Consider the following 26,263-nt stretch of genomic DNA (forward strand, 5'->3'; position numbering starts at 1 on the left):
TTCAGGCCAAGAGCATCCTAATAGCCTGCGGCATAAATACAACTTTATTGCAGATGTGGTGGAGAAGATAGCTCCTGCTGTGGTTCACATTGAATTATTTCGCAAGTAAACAAGATGCCCGGTTTTGATTTTGTATTCCTGAAAACAGCTGACTTTGTGCCAGAAATGTTAATTAATGATATGGAAGAGCACAGAGGTTTCTGAGCTGATAGATATGGCATGTGTAAGAATTAAAGATAATTTAAGAGTCCTGGCAAAATAAATAAGTAAAAATTAAACTAATGCATGTACATTATCTTGTTAATGACAGCAAGTAATAGCAGATATTCAAAAGCATAAAAAACACCACATTCTTTTTGGCTTTGTATTATTTGGAATGATATGTGATCTTGCACCCTTTTGCAGAGAAAAATATTTATTTCCCATGTCTTTTAGACTTCCTTATTCAAAGAGGGAGATTCCTGTTGCCAGTGGCTCAGGGTTCATCGTCTCAGAAGACGGACTGATAGTGACAAACGCCCACGTAGTCACCAACAAAAACAGGGTGAAGGTGGAACTGAAGAACGGTGAAACATATGAAGCTAAAATTAAAGATGTTGATGAAAAAGCTGACATTGCACTAATTAAAATAGATGCTCAGGTGAGTGAGGACAGTGAGCAAGAGACATTTTATTCCTCTTAACATACTTTTCTAAAAGCTATTGCTGATTTTGATATTTAAATGAGAGAGCAATAGTTCGGCGGTGTGAGTTTTAACCAGCCTCAAAGCTAATAGGGTGGATGTGCATTTTTTAAAAGCCAAGTTTGTGATTGCTAGTGGTTTATTTTCTGACCTCTCTGTGTAATGCAAGCAAGCACCTGTCACTTTTGCGTGCATCCTCAAAATAAAAACCAACAATGTAGTTTACTGGTTGATCTACACGTGCTTTGGCTAATGTAACTCTCTTGCTCTGAGAGGAAATTTTTGTATGTGGGGGGTTGTTTCCTTGCGCTTGGTAGAGAGAGGTATTAGTCTTTCTCATGTGCCTATAATGAAGTTGCCAAATTGCTTTTAGGAGATAAGTTTGTGCGCCTGAAGGACTTTACCGCACAGATGTAGACATTGAAATGGGAAAGTATCCTAGGAAGTATCTTGAACATTCAGTTTAAAGCCAGCTTGGAAAGGTGCTCTTCCACTGCAGGTGGCTTTCAGAACAAAACAGAACACAACTTCCCAGCAGTAGTCTTCAGCCATATCAGGCTTGTGGCTCTCAGCAACAGTAGAAATATCATCATGTTGTTCTGCACATGTGTAGTGCAAGTGGAATACTGTGTTGAAATACGCCTGCATGCTGTAGATGAAGTTAGATGCATGTGATTGCTTGAGGTTCTGCTCATATTGGTTTCCCTTGTTTAGACTTAGTTAACAACCTCCAAATTTAGTGGGCAATAATATGCTGTGTGAAACACTTGACTCAAAAATGTGTAGATCTTGCAGGGTTGTTTTAGTTCAGACCTATTCCCCAGCGAGGTCAGAAGTGTTTGTTCCAGAGTTCATGACTAACTCGGACGTCTGATGCAGAACTCTTGGATGACCCAAGAGATGAAGTACTCCTGCTGCTCCCTTGCTACTTTTGTAATTTAAAGGCTCTGTCTTATTTTTCTTATTTAAAAGCTGTGTAACAGCAGCATGGCAAAATATTTATATATATATTTTTCCTGTTTTCCTGAGGCAACCTATTTAAATATTTACCAATTGTTTATTTCCTTATTTTTATATTGAAATAAGCAAAAGCAGATCAGCAGGTTGAAAACATTGACAAAGCAAGGGGAAAGATCCCCGGGATGAGAACTGACAGTTTTAGGCTGAGTGGGATATGGCAGGGATGGAAGGGGCAGCTGGAGAAGTGATTTAAAATTGGAAGCACAATATTAAAGGAAAACAGAAAGGAGTGGTGAGAAGAAAAGGGCTTAAACGGTGATAGGAAAGTAAACTTCAGAGAAAGAAGCTGCTAAATTAGAGAGAGAGGAGAGACATTGAACTGATGCAACAGATTGTTTTGAGGCCATCAGAAGACAACCGACAGAGTTTTGTGTTATCTGATACTCTAAAGAAATTGCTCCAACATTTCCCTGGCACTAGAATGCCTAATGGAAGAGCCTGAGCACATTCAAAACAAAACAACAAAATAACCCCAAAACATAACAGACCTCACTTGTGCAAACAGTGAGCGCTTAAGGACCCAGGGAGGCTTCTGCAGACTCCTTGTGGGCACGGTCTCAAGAAGAGCCTGGCTCTTCTGCTCTCCTCTTCCCACTTTTGCAGCTCCATCAGCTGCTTGCGGGAGGGGAAAATCTGGAAGACTGGAAGCAGCTTGGAAAAAACAGAATGCAACCAGATTAGTTGCCTGTGGTGGAAACCACTGCTAAGCAGGACTTTTGAATTGGTGATTCTAGTTGTTGCAAGATGATAGACGCATCTTTAAAAAAATAACCTAAAAAATTGCAGCTATGTAATTAAGTGATAGTCACAGTTTTATTCCATCAGTTTAATATTTGAACATAACTGTGGCCCTGCTTTGCAAATGGCACACCAACGAACGGTCATTTTACAAGTGTTTATCGTTCCAGGTTATTATCCTCCTATGTTGTTCAGTCATGGAACAGAAATGAGTAGATGATTTTTGATCTGACAAGCAGTCGCTTTTACCTTTTTTTTCCCTTAAAAAAAAAAGAAAAAGAAAATCTTCAAAAATTCATAGTTCTCTGTATACAGCTTGCTAGCTCAAGACACAAGATGGTGTTTTTGGCTTGATGCTCTGACTTCCGAAGCTGGCCAACATAGCGCATGCTTCAGATTATGAGCATTGCAACCTAATTCACTCACACATACTTGCGAATTCTTTAAGGCAGGGAATGTTTTCTGTCTTAGAGCCATCATGAGCTAAATCACCTAGATATTTCTTGTTTAGGGGAAGGAGGGATCAGCACTTTAACATCATTTTCTGTGAGAAAAAGCGTTGATTTTAATGAACTAATGAGTGTTGGGAAGTGTCTTGATGCCTGGAGGCTGGACTCTTGCATAAGGAAATGAGCGGGCCCCCGCTGCCTTCCTCGTATGATGTCAACTTAGCACATCCATCTGGGTAGCAGGAGATCAAATATCATGTCTCTGCTCAAAATTAGACAATGCAAGGTTATATCCATAGTCTGCTGTACCCTTGGTAAGTTTCCTATCAGTTGTACAACTCTACCTTCTGTATTGTTCCTCCCTTTCCCCTGCCCGTTGCATCTCAGGATAATCTGTTGGAAGCTCAGATTTATTTGATGACTAAAGAAGGTGGTACAAATAACCCCTTAAAAATCTAGATAGGACATGAAAACCACCCCTAACGCTTTTTCTGAAGTAAGAGACAAAGTCTTTCTTTTTTGAATAAATTATGTGAAGGTGCCATCAAAGATGTAAAATTTTTTTTCCTATTTTTCTGTAGCATGTTCAGGCAGGATCCAAAGGATGAAGAATGCCTCTGTGGTTAGGAACAGAGCTGGGCTTGAAGTATGAGTCTAGGCTGTCAGCTGGTATTCCTAAAACCGTTAAAATTTTGCAGCAGCATGCACTCTGTTTTTCTTTAAGCTGTGAACATCTGGCCAAAGACAGTACTAGAACTACTTTGGTTTTTCTGAGTAGAATAGGAAATTAAAAGACGACTGGGGCACCAGTAAGGAGGAAGTTTCCCTGATTAAATTCTTCTCATTGAAAAACATAGTGAAGTCAACGAGGAACAGAGATCTTAGGATTGTTCTTCTAATTCTAAAGTAGGTTCATTTTCACAATCTATAAAAGAGAGAAACTGTATTTCTTGTGTCCGTGGTGAAACACAGCAGTTTGCTGAAGTGTTAAAAGTAGGAAGCAAGGTTGGGGTCAGCTGTGTTAAACTTGAAGGCAATGTAACTCTACAGCAGGGAGGAATGTCCTTTCAAATGTGAGCAGCATTGAGGAAACAGCAATAATAGAAAGAAACTGCACAGTTGCAGACAATTTGGATACAAACTCCCAAATTTATAAAACTTCCCTAGAAAAATGAGGACTTTGGCAGCATAGGCAGAGACTAGTGAAATAATCCGTCCTGTGTGGCACATGGGATACTGCAAGGAGCATAAAACCCGTGAAAAGTGTTGCACAACACTCCGAAGCAAACAGATGCTTTCGAGCTAGCAGAGCTTGATTATGAAATTCGTCTTAAGACAAATAACTGCCATGTCGCTAAATGGGAACGACGTGTGATACGGCTGCTGAAAACCGTAAACACCAGAGGAGGAGGAAAAACTTTTAGGGTGGTCTGACGTACAGTGTCGGGGTTAAAGGAGGGAGGTTTATGTGACCCGTGCCCTCACCCACATCCACAGGGGAAAGTGGAGGTGGCTTTTGTCTGGAGACCCACTTCACCCCTCCAAATTTGCCTCTGCCTGCAGGGATGATTGATCCCTGTAGCAGGTGCTGATGGTTTGGCAGCAGGTGCAGGAGGGAGCACTGTGAATTACTTTGTTTTGAGGTGTGTCTTCTACCTGCACACTTCAAAACCAGCCGTGAGGCACTTGCCACCGACTCTGACACAGCCCCTGTGTCACGGAAATGTGCTGAGGTCTGGAGGTTTTCCTTCCCCCGCGTGACCAGGTATTTTTCTTTTTGGTATCTTAGAAAGAATTTGGCACCTAAGTGATAAAGCATTAATGAGTTTGGGACCGACCTCTAATTTGTGGCTCTTTCGCTTATGTTTCCTTCCAGCATCTTACTAATAACCACTTGGTTTGACGGTTTTAAATCAACAGGACCTGCCCTCATTCCTTCAGCGGTTTCGTGAGGCAATGCAGCGTCTGTGTCCTTGTGGTCAGAGGGGATTTGCTTCTTTCCCTGTGTGTACAAACTGGAGGAAGCTGGAAAGCAAACTTTCCTGTTTATGTATCAATATTTTAAAAGCCCACATTTTGTAAAACCAAGCTACTTGAATTCCAGATGTAAGTGGCTTTTCTCAAATGCCTTTTGACTTTGAAATCTGTCGCTGGATATTGCATTGCTTCCTCTTGAGTCTCCCATCAGGAAGCCCTCTTATTGCTTCCAGAAGTCTTCAGGAGCCATGGAAATGAGCTAGCACGTGAAAAGCTTGGATGCTAGCTCCTTGGTGCTCCTCAGGGTGGGCAGCAGCGCGGGGACAATGCTCTGCTCCTGCACTCCATACGGCGAAGTGCTTGCTTCTGGGGCTTTGCTGCTTTCCAGCGCCGCAGCCCTCATCCAGCCCCCTGCCCCATGCCCCTCTCTTGCCTCTACAGGAGTTTTTTGTGTGTTAGTATTCCAGTTTCTGTCTTAAGTACAGAAAATGTTACCATATTCATGATGTGCTACAGTGCTTCCTTCCGTGCACATTGAAAACAGCCGTGCATGCAGCACAGCTAACTGCCTCTGCAAACACGGCTGGACGAACATAGCTTTTACTCCTGCTACACTTTATTTTAAGGGAGAACAGCAGCATCTTTCCAGGTAATTGAAATTCCAGTGACATAGCAAAACTGTGCTTTGCCTCTCCTTTTTTTTTTTTCTTTTTTTTTTTTCTACAAGCTTCCCATGCTCTATATTTAGATAAGGAGACTTGGTTTTGTTTTTCTAACTATAGATGAAATACTTTCAGAGACTTGTAATGCTTTCAGTTTGGTTTTTCATTTTCTTTGGCGTTTTGTCAAGCAGTTTCTAGATTGTAGATGACACTCTACATTTTTTTATGCTCATGGCCTGTGTTTGTTTTTTCGCTATAACATATTCTGAAAGTTAAATAGTTCCACTAATGAGAAGAGAAATGCAATTCCCAGGGAAGTTGCATGTTTTGCCAGAGTTACGTACAGCTGAATTAGTGTACCATACAAACATCTGTTTCTTTTTGACCTGAAAATAGAAAGCATGAAGGCAATCTGTCAGTTTTTAACACAAATTGAGCTCAGAACATTCGTCTCCATCGGCTTATTGAACTGCAAACCGTTTTCTGCACATTCATGGTCTTCCTGCCACGAGCTAAGGGGATGATCATGCAGAGAGGGGATTTACTTTCTTTCTGTACCAGCTTAGAGGCAGATTCATGTATTTCACGGATGAAAAGCTTCCAACCGAAACACCTACTGCTTATGGTCCTCTGCCCGACTCGAGTTATGTGGCTAATAATGCGTACCAGGCCAACATCTGGCCTCTTGCTGAATGTGTGTGCCTTCTCCGTGCGTGTCCCGGCCTTCTCCGTGCGTGTCCTGGCCTTTTCCGTGCATGTCCCGGCCTCTTCCATGCGTGTCCCGGCCTCCTGTGCCGAGCTGCTGCCTCCCACCCACTGATAGCTGCGTTTTGTTGCTGGATAAACCACCTCCCGTGGCGGCGCGCGGCTCGCTGTTTCGTGGGAGTTCTGTTTACCCAGGGCCTGAGTCAAATCCCTATATTAAAATGTGTGGAGCGCTTCGGGATGAGAAAGGCTTAAAATATTAACGCTAATTAATGGCTCCCTCTCCGGCTGGGCGTAAACAGTGAGTCATGTGCCACTTATGGTTTTGCTTGTTTGGTCCTATTTCTGGGTGCTCGCAGATTTGTCTCGCTCAGCCAACGCTGATCCCGGCAGAAGCCCGAGGGTTAATCAAATGAAAAATGGAGGGAAAGAAAAGAAGTTATGTGTCGCCCAAGGTCATGCAGTGAGTCACTGGGAAAGCTGGGTTTAGGCGCTGGGTGTTTCTGCCTCTCTGTTCATCGCACTGCGAGGCATGCTAGCTTGCCCGGGAGTTTAATTAACTGCTGTGGCAAATCTGTAGTTAACCGAAGAGGATCACGAGTTGTAGCAGTAGCTACGTCACCCTTGAGACCATCAGATGTTGTGTGAGAATTGAAGAGTGTCCATTTAAGCATGGGTACGAAGGGTCCGGCACCCAGGCACTTGAACCAGCCCTAGAGCTAGCCCAGGGCTTGAGGTGGAGGCGAGTGAGGGCACCAGCAGGGCCCCTGGCAGGGCTGCAGGAGGACGTACTCACCGTTTGGTACCCAGGCAGTTTGACTGCATTTGCACTAATTTCACTTCCAACCCCTCCCCTGCCCCCAGAGTGAATAAATACTTTATATATATATATATATATTTGATAATTGAAAGTTTAGTTCTGAATATTTACATGCAATGGTGTGAATTTTGCAGCGTGGTGCAGGTACGCTATAAGAAAGTGTTTCCAAAGCTATGTGAACCCCCCTGCCTTTCCTTTACCTCATAGACTCCAGGGCTCTGTAGCTCCTCATGAAGCGTGCTGAGCATCCTCCTTGTTCTGGGGTGTGCAAAGACACCTGGGGGGGCTACACAATGGGTAAAAATTCATTGCCTTGATGAACACAATACAGCAAATAACTATGCTTGTAGTTATTTTGAGATAGTGTATTTTTGCATAAGGCTGTGTCTTTTCTAGAAGCATACTGCATAGAAAGCACATTTTCCAAAGCTAGTTTTCATGCAGAGCAAGGCAATTTTTGCAGATTTTTGTTGCTAGCAAACGAGAGGTTAGCCTAACTCTTTCCAGAAGGCGTGGTGAATCACAGAGATGACCCACGCCAATCCATGCAGTGCTAGGCTCTCAGCTGAAGCCTGGCTGGTATAGGCACAGGCTTGAAAACTCAGCACAATCAGAAATAATTGTATTAGTCAGAGATTGTTCCATGTTTTTTCTTTCTGCTGCCAAATGCGATTTTGGCTTCGTGACTGTTTTTGTAACTCAGGAACATTGTATAAATCTTAACTTTGTATGGAACCGATCTTATGTCTCTATTAATGAAAGATTTTTTTTCTTTTTTTCAATCTCTCATCCATTTCATTTATTTATTGTGTCCTCTTTCTCTATGAAGTATGTGTTTTCAGTGCACTGGCATATAAATAAAAGACACTTTTTGCCCCTTTTTTTTTTTTCCTTTGTGAAACAAGGCAAAGCCGTGCCAGAAAGAGATGCGCTGCTTGATCAACGGCATCTTGAAAACACGTGCTACGTAAGCTTAATAGCATCTGGAGACAAGGAAGGGCCAGGGTGCTCCCTCTGTCCAAACAATACCCATATGGAGCCGTTCGCTGCATACGCTGCGTGCTTCCCAGCACAGCTAAGCGTAGCTGCCTCTGTCCTGCTGTACTGGAGGGGAGCCTTGGAGTCAGGTCTGATGTAGGAGCTGGCCTGGGATGTTGCTGCTCATTCGCTGTGTTGTGGACAAGATGGGGAAGCTCGGTATAGCCCTTAGATCCTTCTCAGAATCAAACCACAGCTTTAGATGGGTTTATCCATGGCTGTGGCACTGATAGCGATACAGATAATTATTACTTAATAGTAGGGAATTGCTGCTTGGGAAAGCTCTCCTTGAAAGATAATTAGAAAGGGAAATGTTTTTTTCTCTTTCCCATATTGCCGATTCCCGTTGCTCTTCCAACTGATTCTGTTTAACAAGCAGTTGGTTAATTATTTTCTTGCAGTCTTGAGACCGAAAGATGAAGTTTCCACAGAGTATCTGATCCTGTCTGGGATTTGGCAATGAGTTTTATTGAAACAACATGTTCATCTCAGTAAAATTTTGCTGGTGGGATTGTAGCGAAGTCGGATAAAGGATACTCAGAACCAGGCTTGTAAAATATTAGAGCAGTAACTTCTGTATCATCAGCAGCATATAGTGACACGACTGGTGTCTTCTTTTTTTTTTACTTGTGGACATTGTGCATCTCCTAGGACACTTGAAATAAAACTGTAGGTGAAAAATACAAAGCAACATGCATTTGGTTTAGTTTAGATTAGTGGATTTTTGTCCCAAGGGGTGAATCACTGATACATGCTTTTGAGGTGCTGATGAAAAAAGACAGCTGAAGAGCTAGCTCTTGATTTCCAATTTAAACACTTGTAGTATTTTCACTTTTTGCCAAAATTTAGAAGTGATTCAGCTTTTGTTAACTTTTAAAGCAAAGTTATCACTAACTTGGGAATATGTACAGATAATCAGGGCATACTAAATACTTCCTGTGTCTTTGCTACGCGAGCACACGGTGCACCTTTATGATCCCATTATGTAGCCTGTAGCACGTAATTTGTGTGCTCTGGAACAGGAATGGGCTAAAAAGGCACCTTTACGTGTTTCCAGGAAGGAGTGAATTACAAGGAAGGGTACTAAGCCAATTTTCACCTTCATTTTAGGGAGCTCAAGAACACCCCAAAGGTACCTCCATGTTTATTAAAAGTGTATGTTACCCATTTGAAAATTGGTTAATCCATAGCTTGGGCATCTACTGCATCTAGAATCACCGGCCTAGTTTGGAAGTTTATACTAATGCCTTTTTCTCTTTGGGGCTGCGTTTCTTGAGCAGAGGAAAGAATTTTGAAGTTAGGTGATCGTGTAGGAAACCTATCTGTAAGTTAAGTCTACCAAGCAAGTGATAGGTCTTGGGAGAATTCTGGTTTGATTTAGGGTTCAGTACCTTTCTAATCCTGAAAAAGGCTAAAGTTGAAACCTCGAATTATACATGTCCTAGTCCGTTGATAGGAATGGAAGCGGTCTAGTGCAATGGTTAAATACCTGGAAAGGATCAAGGTCATTTAGGCTAAACTTGAAAGAATTAAAAAATGTGCAACATCACTGAAAGGGTAAAGAGTGACTTTTAAAGATGTGAAGCAAAGAAGTGAAGCCCAATGCATATTTTACAAGCAGATGATAAAAAAAGGCAAAGTATTTCTTTGAAATGCTGTCTGTTGCAGAATGCCCTTAATTGCTTTGTGAGCAGGAGGCCCTGGGGACTTCCCTGCCATTTTCTGATCGCTGCTCTTGGAGGGGGGGGGGTTTTGGTCTACTGTGAACCATCTGTTAAGCAGCAGCCAGTGCAGCTCCTCTACAGATGTCTTGGAGAAACAATGCCGAGTTCCCTTGATCCATTGCATTGGCAAGGGTGTTTAGATCCAACCTTTGCTTTTTTTTTTTTTTTTTTAATTGCTGTAATTGCTGGATTTAGGAATGTTTTCTGTGTCAGTGGGAAGATCTTTAATAATGTAATAGTTCATGTTTAGAGATAAAATCTTGAAAGGAAAGTATACTATCCCTTTCTGTCATAAAAGAAAACTACTATAAAGTCTTTAAATCTTAACATCTTCAGAAGAAGACACCCAGTGTATGTAGGAGGCACTCTAGCTGTTTAGAAGAGAGAGTCCATTAAGCAATAAGGGAGATGAAACATTAGCTTGTGTCTTACAAGAAGATGAAATGCTTTAAACTACGCATATGTTTGTTTGATACACTTTGGTTGTTGCTTTCATGACTCTTTAGTGTTCACCCTTAAACAATTTATTATTTTTACATCAACATCTGTTGTCTAATTACTTCAAGAAACCGTTGGAAACAACTCATTCGTGGTATCATCAAATGTTTGTTTTGTACAACAGTGCATAAATATTCCTTTGGTCTTGCATTGTTTTTGATTTAACGGGTACCTGTTGTGGAAAAAGCACTCCTACAGCCTAAATAGCACTCTTTAGATCAGGTGTTCATTTCTGCACATAGCCACGTGAAATATCCAACATAAAAAGAGCAAGCCAAATTCCCAAGCAATAAAAGCCTCTTTTTTTCCTCTGCTTTATTCATGATTCTTGGTGGTCAAGAATTTTTTCTACCTGCATAGTAATGTCTTAACAACATCTGATTTTTTTTCTTTTTTTCTTTTCCATTTGTAGGGTAAATTGCCAGTACTTCTACTTGGTCAGTCTGGAGACTTGAGGCCAGGAGAATTTGTGGTTGCAATTGGAAGTCCATTTTCACTTCAAAACACGGTGACAACGGGGATTGTTAGTACCACGCAGCGTGGAGGAAAGGAGCTGGGGCTCCGCAACTCCGATATGGATTATATTCAGACAGATGCCATCATCAATGTATGTCCTGCTTTGAGCCTTGTCCCGCTGACCTCTTAGATTTCTTGAATAGTTGCTTTGAAAATTTCATCAGTAATATAGTTCTTAAGAACAGTGAGTAGAGCTGACTTTTCTTTTATCCCTGCAAATCTGGACATCTGCAGGGCAGCAGTACTTGATTGTTATTAAAAAAAACCCCGAAGGGACCACACCAAGTACAATGTCTGCCTTCTCTTCAAAACTTCTACAGATTGCAAAGGAGGAGGCAGTATTCTCTGGCGAATAAGTATCTTTTCAAAATCCATCATTCTTTCTAAAAAGAAGCCAAGCTTACTTTAAGAATTCAAGTTTGTTTCTGCATTAAAGCAAAACAATAGTTTATTTTTTTCTACTGTTGGCCTTGTAAGGGATCTTCACTGACAGCTCCTGGAGCTGTATTAAAATCTTGTAAGTTGCTGGTGTGGTGCTATTAAAACCAAAGAAAAAACTCAAATTTCTTAAGTTATTTTGGCAAGAGAAGAAGAACAAAGTATTTGCAAAGCTCAGCTAAAAGGGGGAATGTTAAGTGATGGTTAGGGATTTTAAAAGCGTTCTATTACATGTATTTAATAAACAATGAAAAATTGGTACAGAAACATTTCAAAAATTTCTTGAATGTTTTGCTTACCATGGATTAAAAAAAGTAGATATTAAAACATGTTCTTGCCATATTTATTTTCAGTATGGAAACTCTGGAGGACCCTTAGTAAATCTGGTAAGTTTCTTTAAGTTTGCTTAATGTGAAGCTTGTTACTTTTTAGCTTAAAAACAAACCAAGCACACCAAAAGTGTGATTCAGAGCTTTTGATATTTGGCTGACTACACAAAATTCACATGGTTCTTACTAATCACTTGTCTGTGTTTATGTTGGCAATTCTCAAGCTACACTAGGATTTCAATATTTAAGGTGTTTATAGTTTGCATAGTTTTGAACAAGTGTAATTCCCAAATAATTTGCTTGTGCCTTTCAAAAAGTAAAAAGCACATTTTAAATTTGAGGTTTTTGCACTCAGTGTACCGTGCAGCTAAAAACCGTGGGGTACTTTTGCATACTGAAGCTCAGTTTAATGGTTCAAAACATATCTGCCCCTTTATTTCGAATTGCGTTGACAGGGTAGAAAACCCCACACATTTACCAGCATATTAGGGCTTTTATTTGCTGATAATGTAGAAAGTAGTCAGAGCTTCCTTAACAGCAGCTGTGGATAAGCCCAAGGGAGAACAACTGAGGCAGGTTTCAAAACCAGACTGCTGTGTGAGAGCTCGTGGCTGGGGACTGGCAGAGGAGAGGCAGTTGTCCTCAGCATGGGACAGCACAGACGGGAAGAACGCCTGTCAAAGTTTCTGCTTTAGGGATTTGGTGACTTTTTTCAACCCAGCTAGCAGTACGACTTCAGCACTAGTAACCTGCTTTTTAAATGTTTTCAAAAGTTGGGTGGTTTTTGTGTTGAATAGGTCAGAAGCTGCTGTTACCTCTTCCCATCCAGAAACTTTTCAATACAAAATTATTTTAAAATTCATACTTATTCCAGTATATAGAGAAACAGGGCTAGCGGCGTTGCTAACAGCAAACCCCTCAGCTCTTCTTGTGCATCTCTGTTGAAGGGGAAGCTCTCTTGGAGCCACATTACTGGGAAAAACTTTAGTGGTTTTTTTTTTTTCTATTTATCATTATCCAATATTTACTCAGACCCTCAACTGCCACTCAGTGCCATGCTTTGCAGACACCCTTGCTGAAAGAAACAGGCTGAAATTCACAGTAAAGCATGGTGCTAACCTGATGCACGCTGGACAGCTGCCAAACTCTGACTTCTCTTCTGCTGGTGTGAATACGAATATTCACATCTGTTTTCCAAAATTGTACAATACTGTCTATATCAGTAGGTGATTCAGAGAAATGACATTAAAAGGAAAATTGAAAACCAGCTACAAAATGCGTTATGCGAATTTTTCCTTCTGATTGCTCGGAAGAAATCATCCTTTTCTCTTCAAGACATTTTACATTTGCTAATAAAAATTTCTTATTTCTCCAGGATGGTGAAGTCATTGGAATAAACACGTTAAAAGTTACAGCTGGGATCTCGTTTGCTATCCCATCTGATAAAATCAAAAAGTTCCTGACTGAATCCCATGACAGACAAGCTAAAGGTAATGTACTTCACTGCTGTGAAAGAGAGAAATGTAAAAATAGTAACACAACAGAAAGCTAACAGCCCTTAAGACTCACTTTTTGATAAAAGCAATTGATAAAGACCTGTTTTCCTTTTTGCAGGAAAAGCGATAACCAAAAAGAAATACATTGGTATACGAATGATGTCTCTAACACCTAGGTAAGTAAAAATGCTAATTCTTTACCTTACTGAGCTCTGATCACTTTATGTATTCGGATCAATCTAACAACCTACAGAAACAAGCAGAAAAATGAGCCAGCAGCATGTACCTCACTGTAGGTGCAGTGACAACTTTCACCTAACTTCTGCTGTCTTTTTTGTGTGCGTCCATTACATGGTTGAACTCTCCTGCAGGCTCTTGTATGAGGTGTTGTTAAACAACTCCCTTGATTTTTGTTTTCCTTAAGGCTTCAGAAGAGAATATTTAGCAATTGTTAATTTGTCCTGGGGCTCCACTACTGCTGTTACCGTCTTTCTGTGCTATCACCAGGGTCAAGGAGAAAATGGGACAGTATGTCTTCAAGAAACACAGTTGATCTTCTGTATCTGTTGAAATGATTGTCTTTGCCAGAAATAGTCATTAAAAAGTTGTATGTATGCAAAAAGTATAGTAATTCTTGAATTACTTTTAAGGGTTAAAAGATGTTGTGAAATGTCACATCAACATGTGTAAAATACCTCAGCTAGTAAATGTTAAGTAAGTTAACCAAGTGAAAATCCATGTTTTTTTCCCCATCTTGGCAAAATATTTTTATGGATGTTTCTTCATTTTCCAGCAAAGCTAGAGAGCTGAAGGATCGCCATAAAGACTTTCCTGATGTTGTCTCTGGGGCCTATGTTATTGAAGTAATTCCAGAAACACCAGCTGAAGCGTAAGTTGGAGTAATTTTTCTCAAAACCACTGCCACTGGCTTAAGAGGTAACAATAGAGAATGTTCTGTGCTTAGCTAGCTATCTTGGTTATGTTAAATGAACAGAATTGTGACCATCTGATAGCTATTAGGTTGTCAGCTTGAAATCAGTTTGTGGTTTTAGTTGGGTCCCCGATCGGCAATAATGCAGACATGTCAGCGCATTGCAGCAGAGCCCTGTCAGAGTTCCCGGTTGAAAGGGCAAGGAGTCAGTGGGTGTGAAAACCCAATTTTCTCTTTTCTCAGCCATCGCTTCTAAGATTTCTGCTGTACCAATGCCAGAGCTGAATTAGAGCCGCTCGCTTGTGCATGCTCCCGTGGCCCTGGAGGCCACCGGTGCAGGAGGGCAAGGGAGAAGTTTCGCTTCTACCTTGTGAAGATGTCTCTCTCAGCCCCAGCACTTCGGGTGCTTGGAGCTGGCATATTTTGTCATGTAGAGAGAGAGACTGAGAGGATGGCCATCCAAAGGCAGGCCTGGCAATTAAAATGCAGCTCTTTCTCCCCGACTCGTAGTCCCCTTATGTATGGGTGTCCCCATTCTCCTGGTTTTCTCTCCACTGTACACTGTGTAGACATGCTGGGTAGACATGCAGGATTTGAGTTGAGGGTAGAGGCCTGTTGAGCTGCTGGTGTGAGAGACCGGGATGATCTGGGATGGATTCTCTCAGGAGAATGCTGAAAGTCATGTCTTCAGTAGGCAACCAGATTTGTTAGTGGGTTGAAAACGTTGGCCAAGGCATCCTGCTTGCAAGAGGCACTCATGTAAGGCATTTTCTGCGGGCGGAAAAGGCCTATGACTGCTCTGTGGTTTTGTAAAAAAGGATTATGCTGAAGGGCTGAATCATGTCTGATCTGGTTTCTCGGTTAATATTTCCATGACTTGGAGCCAGATTGTTGTGCAAGACTGGGCAAGACATTCTGGTCGATGGCATCCCTCAACACCCCGTTTCCCAGTCCCAGTAACCATCTCGACAGCCCCAGGCAGAGGAGCCACGCTGTGCCGGCCCCGCTTCTGCTGTCTCTTGCCTTGCAGTGCGCAGAGGTGGTGGGGTTTTGGTTTGTGTCTGGTGCTTGGGTCAGGAGGAGGCTTTCTGGGTGCTATAAGCGGGCAGATAAGGAGAAGGACACCCATGCATTTCTATTGACTGGGCTAGATCTCAGCATGTGTTGTTCTTCTTAGGTTTAAAATACGAAGGTAGGATGAAGTGACTGCCAGGCTGTGTGTGGAGAATGGCACGGCATGTCAAACCTGCAGATCTGCATCGCTAAATAAACTCGTTTTTTTTTTTTTTTTTCCCATGGGCCTGCTGTGTCTTTGTCTAGCTGGTAGGAAGTCAGAAATATCCAGTGATCTTCTTTTCAGAATATTGTGATGATGGTAAAACGGCAATTATAGTAATTCATTGCTTCTTTGTCTTTTCAGTGGTGGCCTGAAGGACAATGATGTGATTATAAGCATCAATGGACAGTCGATAACTTCAGCCAGTGATGTCAGTGACATTATTAAAAAGGACAGTACTTTGAACATGGTTGTACGCAGGGGTAACGAAGATGTTATGTTAACAGTAGTTCCTGAAGAAATTGATCCCTAACCAGAAACATGAGCTGGATTTCATGTTTTCTTTTAACAGCATTGGACTGCTTATATTCTCTCTGTGCTGGTACAGGAAACGTTAGACTTCTGACCAACATTCTGCTTCTTCAGTGGATTAGTTTTGGCCAACAGAGTAACTTCTAATAGGTTTAAGGTGCAAAAATCTGTGTAATTTCACATATTCCAGATGATAATTTTTCCTTCTGTATTATGTATGCAATGTATTCTTTACTGGCTATTACATCCCCGCTTAACAAATCGACATTTGCTTCCCTGTGTTGAATAGATTTACCATTATTTCCGCTAAGATTTAAACAACCCCCACACACACAGTGTGTGTTGTGGTATTCAGGTATTTATAGGTTAGCTGTGCTTTAACTGGAAATACCATTTTAAAGAAGTAGTTGATTTAAAAGACAAACACAATTGGGTAAAAAGTTTGGTTTATAAACACAGAAATCCCAACCAAAATAACCCTTTGAGAGTCCCATGCAGGATTTTAATACTATGATATTTTCCTAGTGTTATTAAAAGAATTCAACAGTTCTTCTTTTTGTGAGTGATTCATTTTGCTTCCCCTTATGGAGTGTTTTGTCTTTGAACAACGCATCTGCCTGAAAGGATGTTCAGATGTTCTCATTTTTATCAGCATAAACCAAAACACTTGGTTCTCACTATGTGCTTGTATTTGTGCTCTTGTGCATCTGCTTTTCTCAGCCTGGCTGGCTCAAATTTATCGTATTGGCTATGCAGTGCTGCCTGTTTTCCATATGTCAGTATGTTTTCCTTATCGTTTTGTTTTAATTATGACTTACCACTGCCTGAAATACTGTTTGCCCACTGCAGTAATTGTCATCGTGGATCACAGAGCATATGCCGTTATATCTCAGATGGTCGGGTACCTGTAACCTTTGCAGATCTGGCTGACCTTAAGCTCTTTAAAACAGGATCTTTTATTCATAATCTGAGTGCTGGTGTGCATATGATAGGACCTGGGTTTGAGTAGGATATTGGGCATTATTGTAACATGAAGACTAATATTTATATTTATGGATGCCCTTAAAGCTTGAGGAGCGAATGGGATAATCTACTGTCAAGGTGAACAATCAGCTAAATTAAATTACATAATAATTAGTCAACAAGATAAGCAGCTTCTCCTTTCCCTGTTGAAATACGTATTTCAGAGAATAAATGCAAGGTCAATCAGCAAGTTTCAGCGACTGTCAATCCTAAACATGCTCTTTTGGAAACTGCTCCTTACTAAAACTCTTCACTTGGGTTGCCTGCAGTCTATGATTTTCAAACAAAGGGTTGTATTCCACACAAGTACAGCAAGAAATCCTCTAGAGCCAGGTCCCTGGCAGTCTCCCACCAGCCGTGTTTCAGTTCTGTTTCAGCCAGCTTGTGCAATTTTAGGGAGCCGCCGTATCCCCAGATGCCAGAACCTGACCATCCTTACCTGGATCCCGGGGGTACTCGCACAGTATATTGTCACCGTGGGAAATCACCTCTGAAAATATGCCAAGATGCTAGGGTGCCAAGTGCTGAAGGTCTACAATACTTTGTAGCATGAAAGTTATAAGGTAGAATAATCTTGCAGAGCTGCTTTTTAATATGCTTCGTTAAGTGTTCGTTTTACCGATGCTGATTACTGTTTCAGCCTCCTGTTGAAGTAGCACTATATTTTGCAGACCATCCATGGCCTGTGTAGTGCAGCGTGGTCACAAAAAACTCTCAGCAAAGATGAATTAAAAAATCTCATGTATCTTCTCCACTCATGCACCTCACTCTACTAACCGTTAAAAAATGAAGCCAAAGCCCTGAAGTCAGAAAATTGTTTCAGACAAGTTGTTTCATCTGCCTTTTTATTTCAAAACAAAGGGTTGCATAATTTAAAAAGTTGGTTGCCTCTCTTTGTTCCTAGTGTTTCTCGTTGTGTTCTCCGCTTGTTTTAATTCCATCTTTTTTTTTTTTTAAGCTTGGTTTCTACCTAGCTACTTTTGGCTTCCTGATGATGTCCTTGCAGTAACAACTAGCACAGTACATCTTTCCTCCTGTGCTGTACAAAGATGCCGTTGCAAGGCAGAAATGCCTCAGGACAACAGCTAAGTCTTGCACGTAGAATAGGGAAGAGGCAAATGAGCTTAAATTCTATAAATGGGTTTCCTGAGCCACAGGGATTAATGAAATGCTTGACCAGATTTCTCGCCTGTGTACCCAGGGCCCATAGCTCCACCTAGTGGGATGCCAGATGATCTTTTATGCAGCTGGTCGTTTTTCATCATGCGTTTGAAAGCACTTTTCTGATTTATTTTATTATTTTTATATGATTGATTTATTTGCCTGAGATACCCAGAAAGCCATGCATCTCCTGAAAAATGTTCAGAATTTACTCTGCTGGTATTCAGCCATATTTACAGCTACCCAGATGTTTTCTTAAAATTGTCTCTAAATGTTTTGTAAGTGTTTAAAATAAGATTATTGATACACAGAGACAAGGAAGTGAAGTTTGTGTTTCACTAATTAACATATATTTTGGGTGTATTGATGGGTTATAGAGTTGGAATGGTTTTCATTCTTTTCTGCTTCAACAAAGTTCTTTCCAAAGTGCAATTGAAAAGGCTTTGTACAGAATAGCTTTGGCACAGTTTGCATAAATATCAGATTCCTGGAAATTTTAGCAAGTGTTGGACATTAAATCAGGGAAATCAAGTGTTCTGGCGTGATTTTCAGTAACGTGGAATGTCTGAAATGGAAAATGGAGCTCCTGCGTATCTGATGCTGAGTAGATTGCTACATGTGGCTGTGCTCGGATGTAGTTCTGAAAAGCTAAGTCACTTATTCCATGAGGGAAATGGCTCCAGAGCTGTAAAAAAAAAATAAAAAAAATAATGACTAACAATTGTCTGGTTTTTATAGCTGACACACCAAGCAGTAAAGTCCTGTGGCTTCAATACCAGAGGATGTTTTTTCAGAATACCTATTTTGTATTTATGTCATTCAGGAAGCTGAGAATGTTTTTAAAACTACATCTTCCTGTATTACTAGAGGTGTCTTACGGTGAGCAGGCCTTCAGATATTAGATCATACACTTGTTCTTATATCAGACAAATACTATGGGGTTGATTAAAACTGCAGTTGCCAAGACTCAGAGGAGGAGCAGTGGTGACCAGCAGCTGGTTAGCAGTCACCACTCCAGAGCAGTGGTTGTTTGGTGCCACCAAGTGTTTGTTTGCACTGTAGGTCACAGCAGGAGTCTCTTCATCCTCAGAGTGAGAATCAAGCAATGTTTGTCTGAAGTTGCAAGGATTTCCTTGACTGAATTATATTCGAGATCAATCCCGTATTATTTGCCACTGTGTCCTTTTCTACCCAGAAAATAAGGATGTGACTTGGCAGGCCTTACTCAGATCCCCCCTCCCGTTGCTCTAGCTGCCTTTCCATTAGTAATGCTGATAGCTGCCGGAAAAAGGAAACCAGAATTTCACCCTCGGCTGACGTTTAGTCGGGCGTTGAAGTTAAATGTCAACAAGCTGTTGTGAGGCTCTCTTGGTACTGAGAGGAGAAACATCCCGAAGAGATGGGGAGGAGTCAGCCAGCAGAGAGAGCTGAGGGTCTTGCTGTAGTCTCAGCTCGGCAACTTGCCAACCAGACCACAGAATCTGACCAGCATCAGATAAAGTTATAGCTGGAGGGGCAGGGACTGGTAACATTGGGCATAATGAGAAGTTTATTGTCGTGCTCAACTATCGAGATTTGTAGCACAAAGCTTATTAGCTGATTTCATGTTCTCGGTGCATGTGTGCTGTAGAGCTGTGTATCACTCTGCCATGCGTCCAGCTGTGCTGTACAGATGTCTGACAAACTACCCCAGCCCCAGACTCCTTTTGCACGTGCAAGATGCCAGCAAGTCGGGGCTGGGCCCAGTGGGTGTCAGGAATTCCTTCACTTTGTGCTGGGACTCTGTGGACATGCGATAACTTGACTTGTTGGGTGTTCTCTATTGAACAAAATTAACATAAAACCAGTACATATGTAATTCAGCTAAGAAATTAGAGAAAGTAGAGAAGGCGGTCACGGGGTAGGCCATGTTTAACTACCAAAGCAGCTAATTGGTTTAACCTATCCACATTTTCTGGAAAGTTTTCCTTCAAAACTCATAGTTTTGTTTAGTAGTCATGGTACAGTAGCATCTGTGAAATGAAATGGATAATAACTAAGAGGTGATTCGAGAGAAAATGGGGTCAGAACTAAAGAACTTCAGTCAAATTTATTCAATTTCATAAATAATTAACCGTAGTAGGTTGGAAATACTGCATAATGTGCTGGAGAAGAAAGTTAAATATTTGTTCTGTTCCTTCCTGCTCTGCTCAGTGTTTATGCAGGGAGGGCACGGTGATTTTCAGAAGTTCGTAGTGTGAACGGCTGAGGGATGCAGCCTGTTGCCCAAGCACCCCGCTGCTGCAGTGAGCCTGTTCTGGTGGCTGTCTCGGACAGCCCAAGCAGTTGCAATAACCGAGCTCATTGAACCTGCCAGAAAACTCCTGCTTGTGTGAATTTCCATCTTCCATGGGTACAGGCACAAAGCCATCGACGCATCAAAAAGGGAACGTGTCTGCCTCGGGTGAGGGGATTAGGGCACAGTGCAATGGCAGCTGCTTCGTTTATCTGTGCCTATTGTTGCTCAGCTCATTGTGCAAGGCTCAAATGGTCCAGCTTCTGAAGAGTGGCAGTGCTAAACAGAAATATTTTCAAAGCAAGTTGAGATGAAGAGTGGTTATGGAAAAGCCTAAATTACTCCAAGGTGGTCAGTTAATTTTTCTGAGTACAGATTGGATCTTTTTTGGACTCTTGCACAAATACATAAAATTACCTGTCCTGAATAATTAAAGCAATTTCTCGGTGTTACTATTAAAATCAGACCAGTCTCCCTTCTCCTTCTCCATTCCAAACTTTTCACCACTTTTGCTCACATCCACTACTTTTTTTTTTGATAGTAAACAGGCTTACCATTGCAGTGGGTTTGATCCTGTACTTTGGGGTTTTGGTGCATGCTCCCTTGCTTTCGTTTGAAGCCCCGTAGCACGCAGAGTTTAGGCACTGTGAGTTAGGCCTGTCTGCTTTTGAACTCCAAGGTAACCTCGTATACTTGGTGTGGGAAAGGAATTCGCAGGTGGCTTTGCGCTGTTTCACACGTCCCTGAATTAGAGATAATGAGGAAACAAACGGTAGAAACAAAAACTTGAGCAAGGTTGAGATAAAGTAAATTGGCTGCAGCGTTAAAGATGAGCTTTGGGCAGTGGCCAATTGCTGGCTGGCTCGAGGCGGGTGTCTGAGGGTCTCTAATCAATTGTATGACAGATTCGGGTGCGTGGACAGCGTGTGGGGCTACGGGGAAAGTATATGTAGCAGTGAAAAAGGGCAACAAACGTCTCCTGTTCAAGAGCTGTCAGGAGTCCGTGTCTTGCATCCCTTCAACTTGGGCCCTTGCCATCTGGCGATTCCCTTGCAGCACCTGCCCAAGAAGCGAAGTTTTCCATTGTCCTGCTTGCTTCTCTGCGGAGTTTCTCCAGCTGACAGCAGATGTGGAGCTGCTGCGTTCCTTCTGTCTCCTGTTTGAGGGGTACGGCCGCTTCCAGCAGAGACACAGCCCTTGTTTCCCCGCCTGTAGATCTGGTAATGACGGTGCAGATCACATCTCTGCAGAGGAAACTATCGCTGTTAGGTGTTATATCTGATCAAATATAGGTAGTAATGGTTCACAGTCCCCATCATGTCTGTCGCCTTGGTGGATGCTGTGATTTAGGCTGTGTCCATGTGGTAGCCGTGGGGTCTTGCTGTGTCTGCCAGGCTGTCCCCGCTTCCCAAAGCCCCCAAAAGCCCAAACCTCAAAACCATAGTTGAGACTGGGGGAAAGCTCAAGCTTAAGATGGGGAGAAAAGAGGGGAAAAGCAGAAGTGCATGGAAGTGGGTACTGAGTGTCTGCTCAGGAAGAAGCGCTGGAAGTTATTTTCAGCAGCAGAGCTGATTTCAACTCTTTGAGTGGCTGAGCAGCTCTGACAAGGAAAGAGTATATTTTGTCTGCATCTCGGGTAAATTCACGTGTCCAGCAAGGAAGGAGAGTTGACAGTCTGGATTGGAAACAGTTTCAGGATGTTGTGACTGGTTCAAAATCCTGTACAGCTTTGCTCTTATAGAAAAAAACTGCAAGTCAACCAGAAGCTGGCAAGTATCACACAAACCAAGCCCTGGCTGTCACTTGGTGCAAAACAAACCTGTAATAAAACACAGTAATTAACTGGAGGTCGAAGTATATTTCCTCGCCTCTGAATCAGAAAGGGAGGTTGGATATAGTGCCATGCTTGAAAAGAAGGGTACTGCTGCGGCCAGGGGAGGCTGAGAGCTAAAGCGTGGTTTGGATTGCTGAATGCAACTGTGGGTGTAGTCCCAAAGAAACAGAAACAAAATGCTTCCTGATATCTGGACAGAACCAGTCAGTTGGAACATTGTTCTGGTTCGTGCCCGTAAAGAATAATAATGTACTGAAGCTATGATGCACATCTTTCTTTCTTTCTTACAATATATTTATTTCTTCTCAGCTAAAGGTGGGTTTTGTTCATTTGTTTGGTTAGTTGGTTGGTTGGATTGGTTTGCTTGAAGGAAAAGTACTTCACAAGAGCGAGGAGGAGCGCTGTGCAGAAGAGCGAGCTCTGCCGGGTTGGTTCCAGCCTGTGCAACAATTTCCTGCAAGCACCGAGGGCCATTACGCACCTTGTCACCAGCTGGAAGGGCTTCCTCTGCTCAGTTTACTTTATTGCCTGAAGAGCAGAGGAATATTTTTTTATTAAAAGCTAGTCCACCAATGCACTGTGCTGAATGCTGTTTCTGCCCTCAAGAAACAAACAGAAAAAGAACAAATCCCAAGCCACAGATGTTCGTATTTATTCTTTAACCTTGGCTTCAACCTGTGTTTGAAATTCCAGCCTAGCATAGGCACCTGATTCCTCTCTCTAGGGGCTGCTGTGCTGGCTTGCAGCGTTCGCACACCCTGTGCATCCGTGGCACCATGTCCGCTGACTGTTAGCACCACCCGAACCAGGGTGTGAAGCCCTGCAGCCCTAGGTGAAGGGAAAAGATCCCAGGAGATTTACCTGTCACTTCTGATATGTTTTGAATTCTGCTATATTACAAGGGAGATACATGTGGGTTTGCATTATTGGTGTTTTAGAAAAGAAAGGTAAGAAAAGTAAGCAAATGCATTAAGTAGATATTTCTTGCATTGTATGTTTCGTCTGGATTAAAACAGACAAACAGACAAACAAACAAACAAACAAAAAAGCCCACACCTCTTGCTTTAAATTGACTTACTTTGTTTATATTAAATATAATAGTATTGTTTTGATGCAATGTGGATATGTAGAAATAAGTGGATGAATGCAGAATACAGCTCACAATTACATACAATTGCCATGGTAAGTTAGTAATCCATTTTTTAGAATATAGGTTATGCACACTTTATTTTGTGTGTGATTTCATGAGAAATGGGAGGCCTTCATGTCTCGCTTCTCATTGCTCACATTATCTTGGCAGTAAAACATTATCAAAGATACTTATGCTATACAGTAGTTATACCACTCAGTTGTTGACCATCAGATAAACTGATGATGAAACAAAGCAATATGTACTTTTTTATCTTTATTACAGAAGTGCTAGGCTTGATTAAACATAAATTAAGCAATAGAAGCTTTATTGCTGGAAATAAAGTAGTTGTTTTGTTTATTTTAACACAATCTGGATGTCATGATATCCAGATGTTACTACAGGTAAATCTTTAACCATCATATAACCATCACATGAATGTAACATCTGGTATTAAACACTTATCTATTTGTAAATCTCCTTTTTAAAAACCAATAATAAATTATAATGTCCATGCACACCGCTTTAGTCAAAATTACAACAGTATTTTTTGTTGGGTGCTGTTGGTCATTCATGACTTTGGTAAGAGCTTGGGCCTCTGTGAGTAGGATATTCCCCAGGCATAGCCTTAGGTTTCTGAATTTCTGCCATTTGGTGTTGGAAGTCAGCTTTACCTCCAGATACTGTGCTGAGTATAGGCTGAAGGACACCTGGCTATACTATGTGGTATTTTGGAAAGCAAATTGCAAGAGAGAAGCAGGACAAAACTGCAGAATTCAGTTATATGTTCATGCTGGTCAAACATTTGTTCTCCTTATTGAGCATACTTGTGTGGTTTCTTTCTCGCCTTTTACATATCTTTATAGACAATCTTTCTCTCCTTTTTTAGTAGAAATGCCCTTTGCCTTTTTGGATGGCTGTGGAATTACTTATTTTGTCAGGATGGCAGAAGTATTTGATGCAGTTACTAGTCATATTGGGAAGGAGGTGGAACTGTTAAGGTCAGAACTAGCTGTGACCAGCCCAGCCCAACAGAATTCATTAAACTGTTACCCTAAATTAAAGACTGTACTAGGAAGTTGGCCAAACTCTGTATATGCAAACTTATGCATTAATCTTTTATAGCACTGTTGAGGTAATGGGAAAGAAACTTCATGGGAACACTATCCTGCTTAACTTTTTTTTTTTTTTAAATGCAAATATTGATAGTGTTACCATGAAGTTTTTATTTTTCAATGAAATTTTATGGGATTATGATTTAATGGATCATTCTACTAATCATTTTCCTTCTCTGGAGGAAACAATAAGAAAAGATTGTTTCAGACTCATCCTCCTTCTGCAAGCTGCTGCTAACCTTTTCTAACTTCTGTTGTTTTGTCAGGTTTTAGACCAAGTCTGTTCAACAAGCATCAGGCAAGATTCAAGGCAGATTTACTTGCCTGTCAGTCTCAATTCAGTGTCTAGTAAAATTACAAAGAGGATTATTTTGGGAAATATTGAAAAACACTTGAAAGACGTACAGACTAGGGGATGAGAGGCTGGAGAGCAGCCCCACAGGAAGGGGTCTGGGGGTTCTGGTCAATGACAAGCTGAACACGAGCCAGCAGTGTGCAGTGACAGCCGAAAGGGCCAGCCGTGCCCTGGGGTGCATCAGGCATGGCTAGCTGGGCGAGGGAGGGATTGTCCTGCTCTGCGCTGGTGCGGCCTCACCTCGAGTACTGTGTGTGGCTTTGGGCATCACAATATAAGAAGGACATAAAACTATTGGAGAGTGTTCAGTTAAGGGCCACAAAGATGGTGAAGGGCCTAGAGGGCAAGACGTATGAGTATCGGCTGAGGGCCCTTGGTTTGTTCAGCCCAGAGCAGAGCGGGCCAAGGGGAGGCCTCATGGCGGCCTGCAGCTCCCTCATGAGGGGAGCGGAGGGGCAGGCGCTGAGCTCTGCTCTCTGGGGACAGCGACAGGACTTTTTTCTCTTGTTTACAAATTGTCAAATGTAGCACTGCCACTCATATGTATTTGTTCCTAAATAGTCACTAAGAAATGACCATTACTGGAGCAAGTACAACGGAGGGGTTGCCAGGAGGCCTCTGTACAAGGAAGGAGGCCAGCATTCCCATGTCCAAGCTGCACGGCTGGCGCCAGTTGTTGACTGAATCTTTTAATTTTCACTATTTCACGTGCTAATTTCATTATGCAATGAAACTATTCCAGCAATGAAATTAGCTTTGAGCAAACTCATGTAAACAAAGCTTTGGACAGAGGTTCAAGGCGAGTGAACAAATGAAGGGGAGAGAAGACAGGGACCCGGAGAAGGCGTGTGCCATGGAGGTTAACTCAGCTTTGGCTAAGTGACTGTTGGGTGCCTTGCCGTGTCCCAGGTGAGCGACATCACTGCTGCTGTAACAGGATGAAAAGCAATAGAAATTCAAGTATCAATTGAATTTAAATGAATTTGTGGGAACTAGTAATAATAATAATAAAAAAAGCCTGAACAGCTTGTATCCTCTCTCCCACCCAAAAGACAAACATTTCATTGTTTCATTCAAGTTGACTTTGAAAGTGAGTGTGGATCTGAAGCTGATGAGTTCATCATGTTCCAGTTCTGGGGAAATGAACCAAGAGTCAGTAAACAACCCCCCACCCTATATGCCATCCTACCTGGCGTGAAGAAAGGCAGCTTTGTGCAAAATACAGGTCAATATCAGAGGGCTACTTTTGGTATTGGCTCTTTGGATTTTTTTCTGCAGTGTCAGGGACTATGCAGAATCATGGTCATAGAATGTAGTGACCATTGCATATGAAAACATTGGTTTAATAAAATATTTGATTTATTACTGATAATAGTTTAAAGTAATAAAGCAAATACTTAACTGTTGAATATATAATTATATCCCTTTACTTCAATTACATTCCATTAAATCAAGAAAATCAAATCAAATCAAAAAAAAAAAAAAGAAACAAGAAAAACAAAGTAAATGCAATCCAGTACAGGGTAGATTCTGTCATTGTTTTGATTGTGCATGCTGGGAAAATGTTTGTTACATCTTAAAAGGATAAATAAATTTTGGTGTTAGGACAGATATTCCTTAAATGAATAAATATTCCTTCAATGGAAGCACCTGTGTTTTTTTCTGTTGACAGCAGGTGGCTGGCTGCAGGGTCAATACCTCTGGGAGGAGAAGAAGCTGGGGCTGCCCCACTGGAGGTGCTTCTGGGAGAGCAGATTTAA

At 41.6% G+C, this 26,263-nt stretch overlaps 1 protein-coding gene across 1 annotated transcript in view; it reads left to right on the forward strand.

The window, feature by feature from the left end:
* HTRA1 (HtrA serine peptidase 1) overlaps nucleotides 1-16,160 on the forward strand; it is a 31,299-nt gene extending 15,139 nt beyond the window's left edge. Inside the window, exons 2-9 of the mRNA XM_083845109.1 lie at nucleotides 6-105; nucleotides 436-640; nucleotides 10,726-10,920; nucleotides 11,621-11,653; nucleotides 12,972-13,086; nucleotides 13,211-13,268; nucleotides 13,886-13,981; nucleotides 15,444-16,160. Of these exons, the coding sequence (XP_083701235.1) occupies nucleotides 6-105; nucleotides 436-640; nucleotides 10,726-10,920; nucleotides 11,621-11,653; nucleotides 12,972-13,086; nucleotides 13,211-13,268; nucleotides 13,886-13,981; nucleotides 15,444-15,612 (971 nt within the window). The 3' untranslated portion in view covers nucleotides 15,613-16,160. The remainder of the gene's footprint in view (nucleotides 1-5; nucleotides 106-435; nucleotides 641-10,725; nucleotides 10,921-11,620; nucleotides 11,654-12,971; nucleotides 13,087-13,210; nucleotides 13,269-13,885; nucleotides 13,982-15,443) is intronic.
* Nucleotides 16,161-26,263: the final 10,103 nt, after the last annotated feature.

Source organism: Anser anser (assembly GCF_964211835.1).
Source record: "Anser anser genome assembly, chromosome: 7".
NCBI classification, from domain to species: Eukaryota; Metazoa; Chordata; class Aves; order Anseriformes; family Anatidae; genus Anser; species Anser anser.